Source organism: Vombatus ursinus, unplaced genomic scaffold, assembly GCF_900497805.2.
Source record: "Vombatus ursinus unplaced genomic scaffold, bare-nosed wombat genome assembly UNPS02011334.1, whole genome shotgun sequence".
NCBI classification, from domain to species: Eukaryota; Metazoa; Chordata; class Mammalia; order Diprotodontia; family Vombatidae; genus Vombatus; species Vombatus ursinus.
Window position 1 is genome coordinate 7,121,666 of NW_020951112.1, and position 18,535 is coordinate 7,140,200.

General features: G+C 41.5%; 1 protein-coding gene across 1 annotated transcript in view; it reads right to left on the reverse strand.

The window, feature by feature from the left end:
* Window positions 1–18,535, reverse strand: part of CFAP54 (cilia and flagella associated protein 54) — a 289,571-nt gene that overhangs the window by 18,863 nt on the left and 252,173 nt on the right. The window contains exons 66-67 of the mRNA XM_027855802.1: window positions 13,227–13,333; window positions 8,373–8,535 (exon numbers count right to left, since the gene is read on the reverse strand). Of these exons, the coding sequence (XP_027711603.1) occupies window positions 8,373–8,535; window positions 13,227–13,333 (270 nt within the window). The remainder of the gene's footprint in view (window positions 1–8,372; window positions 8,536–13,226; window positions 13,334–18,535) is intronic.

Sequence of the window (18,535 nt, forward strand, 5' to 3'; positions counted from 1 at the left end):
CCTGTCTCACAGGGTGGCTCTGTTCATGTCAATTCAACAAGCCTTCTATGTGTTTGTTTTTGATTGTGCGTGTTTGTTTGTTTTTTTCTTTTCTTTTTTCCTTTTTGACTGGTAGGTACTGGGGATACCAGTCAAAAATAAACCTTCCCTTAAAGAAATGGAAATTTCTATTAGGACCAAGCAGCAAGTACATAGATAAGGGAAAAGTAAAACATATATAATGGGGGGCAGGACATAGGCAGGAGCAGGGTGGTGGTGCAATTTTCCACATGGAAGAGGCTGGAGAGCCTGCTTTAGGAAAGACAAAATGACACATCATAGAAGGACCCTGCTCCCTCATTTGGGGTACATGCAAATGTTTTGTAGGCAAGGACCAAGCAATGACAAGACAGACTATGATTGGCTAAGGTGCATTCAAAGGCCATTAGCCAACCAGAACCTGGATCCTGACTGGGCTCTCTCTTTGCTTCTTCTTCTTGTTCAGTTGTGTCTGACTCCTTGTGACCCCATCTGGGATTTTCTTGGCAGAGATAATGGAGTGGTTTGCCATTTTCTTCTCCAGCTTATTTTTCAAATGATGAAGTGACTTGCCCAGGGTCACATAACTAGTAAGTGTCTGAACCCAGATTTTAGCTTGTGAAGATGCATCTTCCTGACTCCAGGCCCAGCGCTCTATCTATTGGGCCACCTAGCTGCCCTTTACTGCCTGGCTGTATTCCCCTGAGAGAGGAAGTGCTATAAAGAGACAGGTCTCAGAGCCATCCTCCTCCAAGGCCAATGTGATGGCCTGTGAATACAGACCTCGGTTCTGAAGAGGACGGTGACATTAGGAAGGGGATGCCATGACTTGCAAGTGAATTGGATTTAAGTAAGGGAGGGCCATGCAAGGTCACCAGCCTCACTTTCTCCTCCAGAGCCATCTGGATCCAGTGGCTAGATAGCAGTCAGGACCACTGGAGAGGGTCCAGGATGCAGTGGGAGACCTTGGCCCTTTTAAGCTAAAGTCTTTCCAGGTTCTCATTTTGAATGAATAGAGAGAGAATAGATGACGGCAATCTGAAAGGGGAAGGTATTCTGCCACTGGGAGACTGGGAAAGGATTCCTTCAGAAAGTAGGATTTCAGCTGAGCCTGGGATTTTGCCTTTGAAGCTACCATTTGACTCCCTCTAGTCCAGACCAGCCTTTTTTCTGCATTTTTTTAAGCCCAAAAGATGTCTGGAGTTTGTTGGCTTTGAACTGGACTTTGTACGTTACTTGATGCTGTTTGTGAGTGTTCATAAGTCATTTTTGTGTCCTTGTTTTCTCTATCCCAACAGATTGCAGGCTTCTCAGGGCAAAAACCAATTTTCTTCTGCTTTTATAAACAGCCACAGTGCCTAACACTGTGCTCTGCACTCCACGGTAGTTCAATAAACTGGTGAATAACTGACTCAAATCACTCAATCACTTTAAGTGTGCACAGCTCTTTTCAGAGCTAAGTCTTATAGGGTGTTAAAGACCAAATTAATGGGAACACCTATTCTGTAGCCTTCCCACAGTTTGCATTCACATATCTCTCCTGAAGCTTGTGACTTATTTGGTGCTTTAAGGATTGGATTTTTTTTTTTTTTTAAGAAATTGGGGGCTGGGAGGAGGCATATTTCATAGCCTTTCAGAATGGGGCAATTGCCAAAAACTGGTATCAAGGTACGGAAAAAAGATACTAGATTAGAGGGTCCATGAAATCCTGTCCAATGCAACTTAAGCTTATCTCTCCAAGTGTCCTAGTTAACTTCTAATTAGCTGCTTGAGATGGTTGTCATGACAACTGCCTGGCAGGTTTAACCAACCGGATTTTTCTAACACTGCTTTTTAGGTCCAGCTAGGACTGTGGCAAGGGGAGAAAAATGCCAAAACTACTTCCTTTGTTTATTCAGCTTCCAAGGATTATGAACTCGCCAAAGTAGCCAAATGTCTGTCTTTCATCCAGAGGGTGATGGATGTTTTTAGCCCTGCCCTCACCCCACCCATACCAAAAAGAAAATTGGTCTGGCCATGAGATTGGGTTTTTTTGTTTGTTTTGTTTTGTTTTGTTTTTGGTGAGGCAGTTGGGGTTAAGTGACTTGCCCAGAGTCACACAGCTAGTAAGTGTTATGTGTCTGAGGTCGAATTTGAACTCAGGTCCTCCTGACTTCAGGGCTGGTGTTCCAACCACTGTGCCACCTAGATGTACCAGATGGTTGTTTTTTAAAAGCAGATTATTTTTTGTTAAATTGACAAACCAGCTAACTCATCTAAAATTGCTATACTCCGGAGTTGAAATGAGCAGAATCACAGAATTTCAGAGATGGAAGGGGCCTTGGAGGCTAACTATTTTGGACAATAACCAGAAAAAAGAATCCCATGACATCCTACCCAACAATGAGTTGTCCGGCCTTTGTTTAAAGACCACCGGTGAAGGGGAGCCCACTCTTTCACAATCCCACCACTTCCCTTCCATTTTTGGAGAGCTCTTTTAGGAGGTTTCTCTTGACAACAATCCTAAATTTGGCTTTTTGGAAAATTCCAGCCACTGCTCCTCATTCTGCCTCTGCTGCCAAGCAATGCCATCTAAACTCTTCCACATAATATTCCTTCAAGTACTGGAAGACAACCATCACATCCCCCTCATTCTTCCCTTCTCCCATGCTTAAACCTTGCCCTATCCTTCAATGGATCCTCTCAAAGCACCAACCCAAAGCTTTCCTTGGCAGCCTCAGTGCCCAGTCTCATCACTTCCATGCCCTACCATTTGTTTCATGCTGAGCCTAACTCAGTCTAGTCCCTTGGTAGTTTATGTCTGACTATGGAACAGAATGAAACGCTCATGGGTCATTGAACAGTTAACAAAAAGAGATTTATTCATCTGGAGGAGAAGAGTATTCAAAAAAAAGGACAGGCAAAGAACTGGAAATGGCAGGGGTGCCCATCAATTGAGGAATGGCTGGACAAGTTGTGTTATGTGATTGTGATGGAATACTGCTGTGCTATAAGAAATGATGAGCTCAATGATCTGAGAAAAACATGGCTAGACTTGCACAAAATAATGAAAAGTGAAATGAGCAGAGCCAAGAGAATACAAATACAGTAACAATAATTATTGTTTTAAGAACAACTTTGAGTTTTTGACTATTATAAATACCCAAATTAACTACAAAGGACATATGATGGAAGATGCTATCTGTATGCAGACAAAGAATTGGTAAATAGAAGTATAAATAGAAATAAACAGAAGATAAATAGAAGAATTGTTTTACATATATATATATATGCATATTTGTGTCTAAAGGTAGCCATTCTAGGATGGGGGTGGGAAGGAAGAAAAAAGGAAAGAAAAAGAAAGTTATATGATAACTTTATTATATATTTAAAAGGAAAAGCAGGTTGTACATAATAGATTTGCAGTTTCATATATAATCATCTTTTTTTCCCATTCTACTGTGTTATGGAAATGCTTGTTTTATTTCTTAAGTTCAGAATAAAATTTTTAAAAATAAATTTTAAAATGAAAAAGGACAGGCAATGAAGATAGCTAATTCAGCTGAGTGAAGCTTCCATCCCTGCTTTACCCATTTTCCACAAACCAAGCATCAGAGTTCCTTGTGGCAGTTTGGTAGTTGGACAATGAGAACAAGATGTCAACAACCTAAGCCTTTAGTTCACTTAAGCCAAGCAAGTCTAGAGGATAGTCTCTAGGACTAGGACAGTCTAGAGGACTTTTTAGGGAGAAACTAGCAAGGGGACAAGAGTTAGGATATCGCTCCTACTGCACCATGTTTCAGTAGTCATTCTCCAGCACCTACCCTTGCTTTCATTTCCTATATGTCTCTTTTAAAACTTTAAGTTGGTAGGGGAGTTCTTTGTGATTTCACATTGCATTTTTCCTCTTTGGAATAATTTTCTTTCATGACTTGAGAATTTGCCACCCTTCCTGGGCTGATTTTTCCTGTAGAATTTTCTTCCATACAATCCAACTTTTCCTTCCTCTGAAGCCTGTGCAATCTTCTTTCTCCAAAGTCAGAGTACATGTCAGACGGCCCAGTTTTCCTCTCCTTCTTTATCACAAATCCCGAGTTAGTGCCCAGTGCTTAGCACAGTGCCTGGTACATAGTAGGTGCTTAATAAATGTTTACTGACCGATTGGTCACTTTCCCCAAGGTTCCCATCATGTTCTCCCAAGCAACCCATTCATCCTCATTAGTAAGAACTGGATTCTGAATGTATTTTTCCTCTTTGTTTTTTCCCTTCTCCTTGTGAAGGATCACTTGATCCTTAAGGCAGATCAAGAAGTTATCAACTGCTATTCTTTTGTCAGAGCTCTAAGAGATTCTGGATAATTGAAGTCCCCTGTCAATATTGGGTCATGCCTTTGTATCAGACCTATGGTGTTTCCTAAGGTCCTTATCTATTTCTTCCTTCTGTTCAGATGGTCTATAGTATACTGAGATGGCAAAATTGCTTCTGTTTCTGCTTCCATTAATTTTTACCCCACTGTCCTCCACCATTCTTCCCTCTGGTTTCTGGATTTCCTCCCATGAGAATCTTCTTAATATACAATGTTACTCCACCCTCTTTTACCTATCCAGTTTTTTTAATTAACATAACTTGGAGTAGGGGCTTTTAACCTAAGGATCTGTGAACTTGTTTTTTAAAAATAATCTGAGAAATGTATAAGGGTATTGTAAGTATAAAAGGAATATTGTGAGGAAGGGGCCATCAGTTTCTCCAGACTGCCAAATGAGTCCAGAACACAGAAAAGGTCAAAAACCTTTTTCAAACTTGGGAGATTTAAACAACTGCACAAAACAGAGAATAGCCCATAAGAATAAGAAGGGGTCTTGAAAAGCATCTCCACCTCTGCTGTCATTTTGTAACTGAGGAAACTGAGGTCCAGAGAGGCCATGTAGCTGATCCATGATAGAATAAGGATGCAAACTGGAGTTGCTTGACTCTTGGTCCTCTGTGTTTTTTGCCCTAAGCTACACTGCCTCTCCTAATGCTTTGAGCTGAAAAGATGAATTGACTCAAAACTAGAAAAGCTGAGATGACTGTTGACAGTGGACATCAGAACCAGCTTAGAAAAGAATGCCCTGGGCTATGACCCCCAAATCCCATCATGCTCTCCCCTTTGAGTCCAAAAGAGTTAAACTACTTTTAAAATAAGGGAATATGCATTAATAGAGGAAATACAATGGACAGAGACCGTGAGATGGAGGTGGAAAACATAAATGAATGAATGAATGAATGAAGCATTTATTACATGCAAAGCACTGTGCTAGGGATTGTTCATTTTGAAGAGGACCAGTGACATGTTGGGTGATGTCTTGACTTGTATATGAATTGGATTTAAGTGAGGCAAAGATGCACAAAGTCATCAGCTTAACTATCTCTTCCAGAGTCATCAAAGACCAATGGCAAGACACAAGTCAAGATGAACGGTGATGGTCTGGGATGTAATGGATGACCTTCGTGTGGCATCTTTGATATCTGACCAAGCTCTTAGCACTCCACAACCCCTGCATCAGCTGCCATCATGGCTGCTGGAACAAATTGTGCTCATCCACCCATTTCGCTGGGGGAAGTCTTCAGATGCTTGGGGTAGACAGCCCCCTAAGTCACTAATGGGTTTGAGGTTGTCAGTTGCCTTCCGCCTGGTTCAGCCTGTCTTTGGAGAAGGTTTTACCAGGGTGTGGCTATAGTTTCTTGGAGCCCTGGGTGAAGGTTGGATGAAAGGAGGACACCAAAGGTGGAGGAGAAATCCTGAAAAGGGCCCAGCACCCCTCACACTAGAGCAGCTTCTTCCTGGAACACCCCATACAAATACAAATAGAAAAAAAGAGATAGTCCCTTCTTTCACAGAGCTCACATCTTAATGGGAAAACAAAATGTAGGGAAGGTTCTAGGATCAGGGGTGGAGAACTCAAAGGATTGCATTTGATGACCTAGAAGGCCACATGTGGCCTCGAGACTACAGGTTCCCTACCCCTGTTTTAGGTATATATTCAACCTAGATCCAGGTTCAAATTCAGCCTCTGATACTTACTACTGATATTTACTTTTTTTTCCTCCAAGTTATAACAGGGTTTATCATTTCCCATTAACATATTAACTGGATTTTTGTTCAAATAAACAGGGAATTCTCTTTAAAAAATGATCTTACACTCTGGCCAGTCCAAGAGGAAATCAAAGGAAGTTAGTGCAGGGAGGGGAGAGTCACCAATCAGTCATGAAGCTCCAAGGGAAGAGATGAAAACTGAACTGGGACTGACAAGGTATACCTTTATACTCAGGGGCCATGGCGGGCATGGTGTAGCAGGCAGTATTGTCCAACTCACATAGAAATGGGGGATACTGAGCCATATATAAGGATCTTTGTGGGCTGCATATTGACTTAGAAAATCACATCTTCACATTATTTATATCCTACTGTATTTTTATTTATTTTGTTATATATTTCCCAATTACATTTTAATCTGGTTTGGGCCACATTTGGGAGTGTTGTGGGCAACCCATGTTTGACGCCCCTGGTGTAATGGATAGAGCACCAGATTTGAAATGGGAAAGGCCAAGGTTCAAATCTCACCCCATGCTCTTCAGCTCCATGACCCTGGGAAAGTCTCTTCATCTCTTGTTCTCTTCATCAGTAAAAAGTGGGGTTGGATCTGATTATCTCTAAGGTCTCTTCTGGCTCTAAATCTCAGATCTCATGATTCTCTCTGAGCCTCAGTTTTCTTATTTGTAAACTAGAGATATTACTTAACCTAAGTTGCAGTATTGTTGTGAGAAAAGTTTTGTAAGCTTCAAAGTGTTATAGAAATGCAAGCAATCAATAATGACTCTTAGAGTGTTATGTCAGGGTGATTTATTATTACTGTTAGTTGTCCTGCAAGGGGAGTTTGTGTGAAATCTGGAAGAGGGTAATGTTCTCCCAGAGAACTGATATGAAATGAACATTTTCTGCAACTCTGTACTTTTGTCAAAAATAATGGACATGAAATAAATATCTGACTGTTGGGAAGAGGGTGTTATTTACTGTCTTCACTCAGGGCACCATTAATTAAACCTTTGAGATGCCCTGCTGTAATTATCGGTGGTATAGAAAATGACACACATTCCAAAGCTTCAAGTGCCAGGCCATCGGTCCCCTGGCTCAGCACAGGGCCCAGGAGCCTTTGTTGGTTACAGGAGGTATTTTTAAAGGGATAAGACTGCCTCCTGTAAATCTTTCTACTGCTGTTTTTGAATAAATACAAAATGCATTAGTCCATCTCATCGGCAAAGCCCAGCTCAAAACACCAACAGAGTCTAATGCAAGAATCAAGAATGACTACATCTGAACAGAAATATTTAAAGAATAACAATCTGGAGAAGAGTAGGACACTGAAGACCACATGCAAGTCCCACTAGAGAAGTCTCTAAGAATTTTTAGCAAATGGTAGGCTCACAATAATTGACAGTGGGATGGGGTCAAGCCCTGCTAAGAGAGTCAAAGCAGTGACAATGGTGTACATTTTGGAGAAGACTGGCCTCTTCTCATGACAGTCAAAATAAAAACTAAGTGTCTTCTATGGATGGAATCCAATTGTATCCAGTGACTCTAGCAGAAATGCTACTGACATTCTGAAAGGAAGTCTGGAGGAAACGGACTCCCTTTCCAAAAATTTATGTCTTAACTGGTTCTTCCAGAGGGAGGAAGGAAACAACCTGTGTAGCCAATGGTTTGGAATCCATGGATAGATTTTAGGGGGCCCATGAATTTGAATAAATGAGAAAAAATGTACATCTTAGGGCAGCTAGGTGGCACAGTGGATAGAGCACTGGCCCTGGAGTCAGGAGGACCTAAGTTCAAATCCAGCTTCAGACACATAACACTTACTAGCTGTGTGACTCTGGGCAAGTCACTTAACCCCAACTGCCTCACTAAAAAAAAAATGTACATCTTTATTTTCACTAACCTCAAAATTTAACATCTTCAATTATTTAGAGACATTATTCTAGGAGGGAGAGAGCCCATGGACAGATTTCAAGGGGCCTGTGAATTTGGATAGGGAAAAAATTCTATCTATATTTCAATATAATTGGTTTCTCTTGTAATTCTATATATTTTATCTTATGAATTTAAAGACATGATTCTGAGAAGGGGTCATAGGCTTCACTAGACTGCCAAAGGGGTCTATGACACAAAAAAAAGGTTAAGAACTCCTGGTTTAGATTGATGGAAACTAGTTGTTTCTGTTCTGATAAAGGCAGTTTAGGGGGTGGTGCAATGGCTATTTATGCCCATACAAACTTCCCAAGTGATACATCACAGCAATGTGAAACTGGTCCATCTAATATCTCAGTTAGTTACTTGCCTTCATTTCTTTAGTGAGTACGATATTTTCAGGTAGACCTGGGAAGATTTTTGGAGAAGAACTGTCTGATGACTTCCTTCTTTCTGGAGACAATGGACTCGTGTATAACAACATTTCAGCTTGCTGCCTGAGGCCAGATAGTTTTCCATGTAAGGCCATAACTCTAAAAGCAACAGGCGTAAAATCTATAATCAGCAACCTTATGAAATAAATGCAGGAAAGTATATCAGGACATTTATGTTCAAAGTGAGCACATACTATCTACTAACACCTCAATTAACCAGAAGTCAGTTGGGTCTTTGGGATCCTCAAACATCCATATTGGTGTTGAACATGAAAGTAAGTGAGGAAATACGAGTGAGGAGGCCAATGGACTGAAGAGGGGGTGATGAATGGGGAGGAAGAAACTTGAAGCCTCAGTAAAAGGAGTTCAGAAGTGTAAGAGAGTCCAAGGTCATACACCATGTTGCTTGAACAGAAGGAAAAGGAAGGTTCCACCTGGCTGGTAGTGTATATGAAAGGCATGAGATATACACAGAGCCGGAGAAATAAGGAAGGAGTAGATGAGAGACCAGGAGGAAAGGAAAAATAAAAAGGAATGGTGGCAATAATCAGGTGGAGAGGGATAGAGGCACATTCTCTATGTCTTCAGCTGCATCCTTAGCAGAGCACAGTAACTGCCATTCTTAATGACAATGTTGAGTCATCAAGGACATGTTTTTAGCAGGCTCTGTTTAAGAGGCATATTGTTTAAGAGGTATATGGTTCACCTTATAAAGATTTCTATCATATAAGAAACAGATTAAAATGAAAGGTCTGGTACTCAATGCATTGATATTTCAGTTATCCAGAAAACCCACATATCCAGAAAGCCACATTCCTGGATGATGCAGATAACTAAGGTAGTGACAGCATCTGAATTTAAATTACAGCTATTCTGCAATGAAGGACATTTCACTTAGGGATGTAAAACTGCATCAAGCTGTTAATTTAATGCCTGATATATATCTAAATACAGGCTGGTGGAGAGCAAGGCCTCTGTTGCAAGCCATTGCTTCTGACTTAAGGAAAAAAGGAAGGACCCAGGCACAAGGCACAAGGAATGAAGCTGAGCCCAAGGGCCATGTCTTTTGTCATGCCCATTTTCCCAGCTGCATAGACCCATAGCATGAGAGAGATGAAATCAGGGGCATTCCAGAGGCCACTTCCCTGAGGACAAACCAACCCAAGACACAGAGTTGTTGTCCATTCGGTCACACCAGAGGAGTGCCACATGATAAACGTGGGAAAGGGAATGACCCAAGATGACCCTGAGACTCTTCTGACTCACCCTAACTCTGCATTAGAGACAGTTCCCATTTCTGGGAGTACCTGTGTTCTAGGCAGCTCTCATCTTTGGGAATTGTTCCAGAAGATAAGGCCCAAGGAGGTAAAGAGTGCTCATAGACACATATCCAGGAGGGTCAGAGATGGCATTTGAACTTGGGTCTCCAGAACTCAAGTCTGGCACCTCTTTCTACTATGGAATCTTGAGAGGTATTCTGTCTTGCTCAAACCCTGCCTTCTGACCCCCCAGCTGACCGCCATTTTCTATTATGCTAATAAGAAGACATGGTCATTTCAACCTTTGTTTTGCTCAGAGGTTAAGGATACATTCAGTTGTCTCGATTTGCTACATTTCTTAAAAACTTTTTAGGAAGCAAAGACGAGACTCCCTCCGCCTCCTGTTTATATTCTACAGGGCAGGAACTGTGGATGGCCTTTGACATGCATTCATAAGGGCATACAGCCAAACCAGGACCATCACTAGAAATTGTAACAAATATTATATTATTGCCTAATTTCTATATTATGTCAATTATTTCTGCTTGAGAATACCCTACACCCAGGTTTCCCCACCATTTCACTGAATAATTGATAGTTACTGAATAATGGATAGCTACACCACCTCAAAAAATAACCTTTGTTTTATTACATTTGAGGTCTATGCTGAAGAGTCCTTCAAAAATGAGCACCACAGAGCAGAAAGACAGCTCCTCAGGAAAGGAAGAAAGGGAAACTTCATAATTTAGGGAATTTAAAATTTAATTCAAGAGCCATTTCTTGAGTGCTAGTGGCATGCAAGACACTATGCTGGGCACTGGGGAGGAAACAAAGAATGGCGAATGTGACATTGCATGGGGATGGCTCATTTGCTGTTTTCAAAGGGCTGTCACTTCTGTGGCCCCATCAGACTCTCACAACAGCAGCAACAACAATAATATCCAGCAATTAGCTACAGCTTTAGGGTTGGCAAAGCTGCAAATATTTTCTATACCTCACACATATTATCTCTTTTGTTCCTCATGGAGAAAAATCACTACTATCATCCCCATTTTATAGATGAGGACAGTGAGGCTGAGAATGATTAAGTGATTTATTCATGGTCACACAGCTAATCAATGTCTCAGAATTTGAACTCAGCTCTTCCTGACTCCGGGACCACCACTTTATCCACTGTACCAATAGCTGCCTCAGCATCCTTCACAGGCAAGGAAGGCTGGAATTATTGGCCTATCTTACAGAGTGGACTGTGAGTCAAAAAGAGTCAGTCACTTAATACCTAGGACCAGACCATAAGTCTTCCCAGAATTGTTATGAGAATCAAGTGAGATGATATTTGTAAAGTGCTTTGTAAACCTTAACGTGATACAGGTATAATTATTATTGCTGTTGTTAATCCAGCACCCTACCTACTATATCACACTGTCTTTCCATGTTGTGATTATCATGTATAGTCTCTGCCCACAAAGGATTTATAATCACCTTGGGAGACAGGATAGATATGAAATATGTAAATTACAATCTTAGTATATGAGAAAGTGCCCAAATAGAGGTAGGTTTAGGTAAGATCACAGGAGTTTCCCAGTCTGGGTTACAATTCTTAAATCCAATTCACACACAAGCCCCAGAAGGTCTGCAGGACTCAGGGGTCAAAAAGTGAATAACCAGACTGAAAGGAAAAGAAATGCATTTTGTTCATTAAGGAAGACTGTTTGGACTGAAGGCAGCTTTAGTTTCTTAGGGTACAAGTCGGTTTTACAGATTTTAAGGCTGCCTCAAAACACAGCCAGTCAGCTGCATTCTGTGGCAGGAAAGAAATGGGTGGGGTGGGGGTCACAGGACTTCCTAAAGGTCAGCTTTGTTCCTGTGGGAAATACATTTCATTCCCTGTATTGACAGGCAATCTCAAAGATGGTGAAGGCCCCTTTCATCATTCTTGTTCATCCTGCCTTAGCCAATAAGGAGAAAAGTGAAGTAGCTACCCTGTGGTTCACCTTCCTTGATCTCAGAGTACTTGGGGAGAACAATTCTTCAAAATCCACGATATTCATGTTCACCCACCTTTTCCACAGCAAGAAAGTATTATATGAATTTTAGGAGTCAGGAAAGGATCCATGAAAGAGTTAACCCTTGAGTTGGCCCTTCAAGGAAGGAGGATTTGGATGGAGAAAGGGCATGGGAAGTCAGAGGATATAAAGTGAGTCAAGATTCAGAGGCACCGATGGAGCAGAGGCTTTGTGCAGGGAAAGAGAAGTTGGAGACATAAGGCCGGAATAGATGGTGCAGATGTACAAGTTTTGATGCCAGTCTCTAGCCCAGTGGTCTCCAGACTTTTTTGATTGCTTATTCCATCAGTAAAAACAATTCTGAGTTTCTGCCTCCCACTATGTGTACATTTACTTATTCACAAATAATACTGATGGTTATGTACATGATAAAACTTACACAAAAAAGTAAAAAGTTAAATGAAAATGGATGAAAAAAGATGAAATAATATTTGATCCCAGAAGCAAGAGTCGCTGGAGTTTATTGAACAGGGGAAAGAGATGGCCAGACATGCAATTAAGACAAATCCCTATGGCAGCTGTATGGTGGATGGACTGGAAAGCAGAGAGGCAGGGGGATCAATTAGGAGGTTATTGCAATTGTCCAAGTCAAAGGAGATGAGGGCCTGAATGAAAATCGTGACTGTGGGAGTGGAAAGAAGAGCTAAGATACAAACAGGGATGTGCACAGTACATTTTAAAATTTAATGTGCACCATCAACATTTTCTCCATCACTTTCTTAAGTCTAGTCAATCAACAAACCAAAAAACTGAGCTCTGATTTGCAGTTTGCTGCTTTCTGAGGTATAGATGCTCAAAGAGAATTTAACAATGACAAGAGCTGGTGTAAAGTGGCTCCACCTCATCCCTGGATGTAAGTGATGCTATGGTGCAAGACATGTCGAAAGTATGGCAACTGATTGTACCTGCAGGGTGAGGAGAATAGGATCAAAAATGTTTGTGACAGGGGCGGCTAGGAGGCCCAGGGGGTAGAGCACCATCCCTGAAGTCAAGAGGATCTGAGTTCAAATCTGACCTCAGACCAAATACTTGACACTTACTAGCTGTGTGACCCTGGGCAAGTCACTTAACCCCAATTGCCTAAAAAAAAAAATGTTTGTGACCATCACTCTGGACTATGAACTATTGAAATTTCCTGACCTCAGTTAAAAATAAAAGGCAAAATGTAACCCAAATAGCCATGCTGCAGTTACTGGATTGGCAGACCACTGTGGTGTCATGGAGAAAGCCTTGTTCATAGAAGTCAGAGACCTATCATTAATGAGTTTTCTGGTCTTGGGCAAGTCATTTTGACATATCTGGGCATCTGCTTCTTCACCTGTAAATGTCCCACTGCAGAAACCCTAAGATCATTTCCAATTTAACATTTGACTCCATCAGAATTGTCTTCATTCTACCTGCCTAAAAAGACGTTCAAGACAGCATCAGAATGTTACAATGTCACAGATAAGCCTGCTTCACTTACTTGTTCAAAGGAAGCCAGAAGGATCCAGAATATATACTGCTGTTATTGAACTCCAAGGCATCATGAATCTTGACAGGTTTGGTGTTAAAGGCATACAGCAACACGACCTGGAAAATTAAAAGGCATGTAAGTGTCACACCAAAGGCACCCTCTGCCGCACATGTTTCCGTATCAGTACCATATTCATCTTCAAAAACCAGTGCTTTTGTTCTTTTCTCTTTTTTAATTGGATGGCATTGAAAATGCATTGAATGATGAAATGGGAAGCCATACTGCAAAAAGTTGAGGAGTGAGAGAAGGAGAGCCAGTGAGACAAGAGACAAGAGCCTTTCCTAAGAGTTTAACTACGAAAAGCAGATGAGATAGAGGATGAATGTATGCTAAGTGTTTGGTTGCTGGCTTGAGGGGATGGTAGGGGAATGGAGGGTTCTTCTTTTAGGATAGAGGAGACTTAGGCAAGTCACTTACCTTAACCAGCTCTCTAAGACTAAAATTTGAAGAAAAGGTGCCAACGTGCATTGGTAGCAGGAGTTTGTTCACCTGGGATTTCCCCATATTCACAAATTTACAAGCCCAGTCCCCATCCCTAGGCATTTGGGATTGAGAGGACAAAACATCTGGAAAAGTGGGTTATTTTCAAACATTCTTAGGAGTGTTGGTTTTAAAGGTTGGTTTGTTTATTATCCTCGTGGGGACGAGACAAGAAATATTACTGAACTTGTGGCAGCAACCAGTTCTGAGGGTTGAGGGTTAACATGAGATGGCAACATGAAAGAGGCCACAGGGAGAGGCATCGCATATTCAAATAAAAAGGCACAGCTGGTGTTATAGGATTCTTGGCTTCCCAACAGCAGAATTACCCGCTGAGTTGTAAGGGACATGTAGCCTGCAGAAGCCACCAGAGGCATGGCTAGAAGGCACAGCACTCAGGAGCTGGGAAGTAGGGGAGTGGGTTCAGCCAGGGTCCAAGAAGCAGGATACCATGACTGACAAGAGAGCTGGAAAAGAGCAAGACTCCAAGCAAAGCTTCATGGGAAATAGCCAGAGGGATTTCTCTCCCTCTCTTCTAAGGAGGCAGCAATCAAAGGGTATGGAAGCAAGAGGTCCCTCTGCACCAAGCGCCAGCATCATATGTAGAATAACAACTCAGAAGGGCCGGGAGGGCAGATTTCTCAGTGCCTTCCTGCACCATTTTTACGCTTAGCCCTGCTCTCTATCTTCTCAGTACTATCCAAAGCCCGCCCAAAATAGCACTTCAATTCCCTAAACTTATGGGTTTCAGCGAATGCCAATGAGATAATATGTCTGCAAACCTTAAAGAGCTTCATCAATATGAGTTATTTATTATAATGAGTATTAATACCGATGGACCATTTTGGGCAAGGTCCTCCATTCATCTGTCTCATGGCTGAATTACCCTGTAGGGCAGGGGTTCTTAACCTTCTCTGTGTCCTGGACCCCTTTGGCAGTCCAGTGATGCCCATGGACCCCTTCTCAAACTAATGCCTTTAAATGTACAAAATAAAATAGAGTTACAAAGAAGACCAATTATGGTGAAGTACAGTAATGAAAATTTTTTTTAAAAATTTGAAACAAGTTCATGGAACTTACATGAAAAACCCCTGCCCTAGGAGTGATGATACTCTGACTTGGGAACCAGTGGTATTGTGCATAGACAACTGGCCTTGGACCTGGAAGATTTAGGATTCAAACCATACCTCTGACATACCAACTATGTGACCTTGGGCAAGTTTCTTGGCCTCTTAGTGTTCCTAGGTGATCCTCTGAAACTATTTAGTTATAAGCATGGGATTGGGGATTTCAAACTGGGAGTACCATACACAGATAAAATGCTATATCTAAACATGCCCCCACCTCCACTCCTAGCTAGAGATCTTAGCTCCAATTGGCCAAGAAGCAATAGGGAATCCTGCTTGGAACAAAGAATGCAGCCACCTGCCTAAAACAAATTCCCAAAATGGGAGGCCAAGGGGGGCAAGGAAGGGAGGCAGGTAGAACGCCTTGGGCTGAATTGGCCAACATCAAGGGCAGGGGACATTTCCTAGCTCTTCACTGACCTGGTCTCACCCCTGACCGTGAAATTTCATAGTAAATTTTCGTGGTAAAATTTCATAGAATGACAAAATTTCATACTGGGAGGGGACCTCTTGGGGCCTTCTAGTGCAATCTCAACCTCTTCTTGAAGGTCTCCAATGAAGAGGGACCTATGACCTCCCACAGCAGCTCATTCCACAGTTTGATAGCTCTGATTGTTAAGTCTAAATCTGCCTTTTTAAAATTATTCCCCATTGCTCTCTGTTCTGCCTTCTGGGATCAAATCGCACAAATCCTCCCTCCCTTCAAATACCAGAAGAGAGCTGTTATGTCTCCTGCCCTCTCCCTCCCCACCCCCATCTTAGTCTTCTCCAGGTGAAACATCCCCAGTCATTCCCTCAATCCTTATATGCACTGGGTTGTCACGATGTTTGTGGTCCCTGATTCTGTCACCCCACACGCCAGTTATTCCTCCCAGTTCTGGGTCCATTGCACAGTTGACAAGTTTGCCATCTATGCCTTTATCCAAGTGACGGGTGAAAATGTTAAAGAACAAAGGACCAGAGGCAGTCCTCTGGAGACCTCCTTCCAAAGTGATACTGAACCACTAGTGACCTGAAATGTTCTCCTCCCTCAGTTCCTGGGGCGTCGTCCTCTTCTCGTTTTCCATCTGCCTCTCTGAATCCTCCTTCTGTCTTTCTTTGTTTCCCTGACTTTTTTCAGTCAGTCCTTGAAATACACGGTGCTGGTTAAAGGTAGGACCACCATTCACACTTGAGCCAAGGCATCAGCGACCAGTGAGAGGGTTCTTGGTCACTGGCCATGGTCCTAGTTTTATCTGCAGCCTAAGGTCCTGGGTTCTTTCTAATGTGAGTGCCCTGAATATTCAACTGCCATGTGCTCTTTTCGGGACTCTGATAGCTGGCTAACTCCTGCTCATGGCCATCTGATGGTCTAGCCTTAACACTCCCTCTATGCTGTGAATTCACATACGCTGGATGGGGCCTTCAGCTACTGACCTGAGATAAGAGTCTCCTGGCTTATGCCTAGGAAAACAGGGCTTCATTTATCTGTATATGCGATGAAAGGCACCTTTTGCCAAATTAGTTGAGCCAAGTAGCCCTGGAGATTAATGAGGATGCTTGATCCACAGAATCACAGAATTTCAGAGTTTGAAGAGATCTCAGCAGCCAGGAAATCTCTCTACAACACACCCACAAGTGGTGACACATCTTTTACATAAAGATCTACAAGGAGAAGGAACCCACTTCCTTAATCAATCAACCAAGTAATCCATCCATCAGCACTTATTAAGCTGCTACTGTGTACCAGGCACTTTGCTTGGTGCTGGGAATACACAAGCAAAAATGAAACAATCCTCAAGTAACCCATTCCACTTTAAGACAGTTCCAATGATGAAGAAGCCTTTCCTGACATCAAGTTTAAATATGTCTCTTTTCCTTTTCCACCTTTTGCTCCTAATTCTGTCTTCTGGATCAATGCAGAACAAATTCAGTTCTTCTTCCACGTGTAAGACAGTGATCACTCTCCCTTGCATCTTTTCTTCTCAGAGTTTTCTCATTGGCTAGTGCCTGAGTCATAGCTACTTTGGGGATTTTCTACTTGAAAACCTAGGGAATAAGACAGTAATACTCAGGACTCCAACCTCATCCTCCCCTCTCTCTTTCCTACGAGTATCCCCTGCTTCCTAAAGCTCGGATCCCAACTAGAGCTTTACAGAAAGGATGTAAATCAATAAAACCTGCTGAGATGTGACTGGTGGAATGACAGAACCACAAGAGCAGTGACTAGTGGTTAAATGTCAGCCTGGGAGTAGAGTGCACCAAGCATGGGTCTCTGGACTTGTTCTGCTTCGGAAATTTTACCAGTGGCCTAGGGGGAGGTGTGGATGGCCATACTGATCGAAGGAGAAGATGATTCAAAGCTAAAGGAAAAGCAAATCACTTGAATGACAGAACTGGCATCCAAAAATATTTCATTGGGTCAGAACAGTGTACCAAGACTAATGAAATGGAATTTAATAAGGATAACTATTTCCTACATTTGGATAAAAAAAAATCCCTGCACATTTGTGGGGCAGGGAACATGTATCTGGATGATAAATAGTCTATTTGAAAAAAAATACCTGGGGGTTGGAGGCAGCACAAGGACACGTGCCCAGCATATGGTCATGTTTAAGTCTAGCTCTCTCCTTTAGAACTTCAAAACAGAAATCGCCGTGCAAATGAAATTGAAGAACAATGGAAAGAAAATAGAGGAAAGGAAAGAAATTATCATGAGAAGCAGAAGAGCACAGAAAAAATCAATAGAGAGACTAAATAAATGAGTAAGCACCAGGGCCCTTTTACTCTCCTATATGCAGGCACTCCTTGCAAAGCATTTAGCACAGTGCCTAGCACATAGTAAGCACTATATAAAAGTTATTATTATTATTATTATTATTATTACATAGAAGTAGCAGAACAGTCAACTTAGAACAGAAACTGGGCTACCTTAGTAAATCAGTGGATAATCTAAAGAAGAATGGAGGAAGTGAAATTCAAAAATCAATTATACATTAAGAAATATTAGAGCAAAAATCAAAATGCAGAAAAATTGAAGAGCACATGAGATGTTGACTATCAAAAAACAAATGAAATGGGAAAGATGTGCAGAGAAAAAATTTGACAAATCACCAGTTTCCAAGAAAAAAACAAAACCCTAATTAACATATGAGAAGAAGTCATAAAAGAAAGTTGCCAAGAAGCATTGAAACCAGACAGAAAAATATAAACTGAAAGAATTCACAGGTCACCTCCAGAAAGAAGTCCTAGATATAATGATACATGAGTATGATCAGTAAGCTCCATAACTCCCTGGTGAAATTAAAAATATTGCAAGAAGAGAACAATAAAATACCAAGAAATTTCATTCAAAATTGCATAGAACTATGGAGGAAAGAAAAATAAGTTATAACACAATATGTCAAAAGACAAAAAAAAAATGGTTTCCAGCAAAAGAGAGAAAGAAAAGATCAATGAATTGAACATATAACTAATTATTTTTTTTACAAAATCAATCAATCAGGGGCAGTTAGGTGGCACCATGGACAGAATGTTAGGCCTGGAGTCAGGAGGACCTGAGTTTAAATCTGGCCTCAGACACTTACTAGCTATGTGATCCAGGGCAAGTCACAATCCTGATTGCGAAAGAAAGAAAGAAAGAAAGAAAGAAAGAAAGAAAGAAAGAAAGAA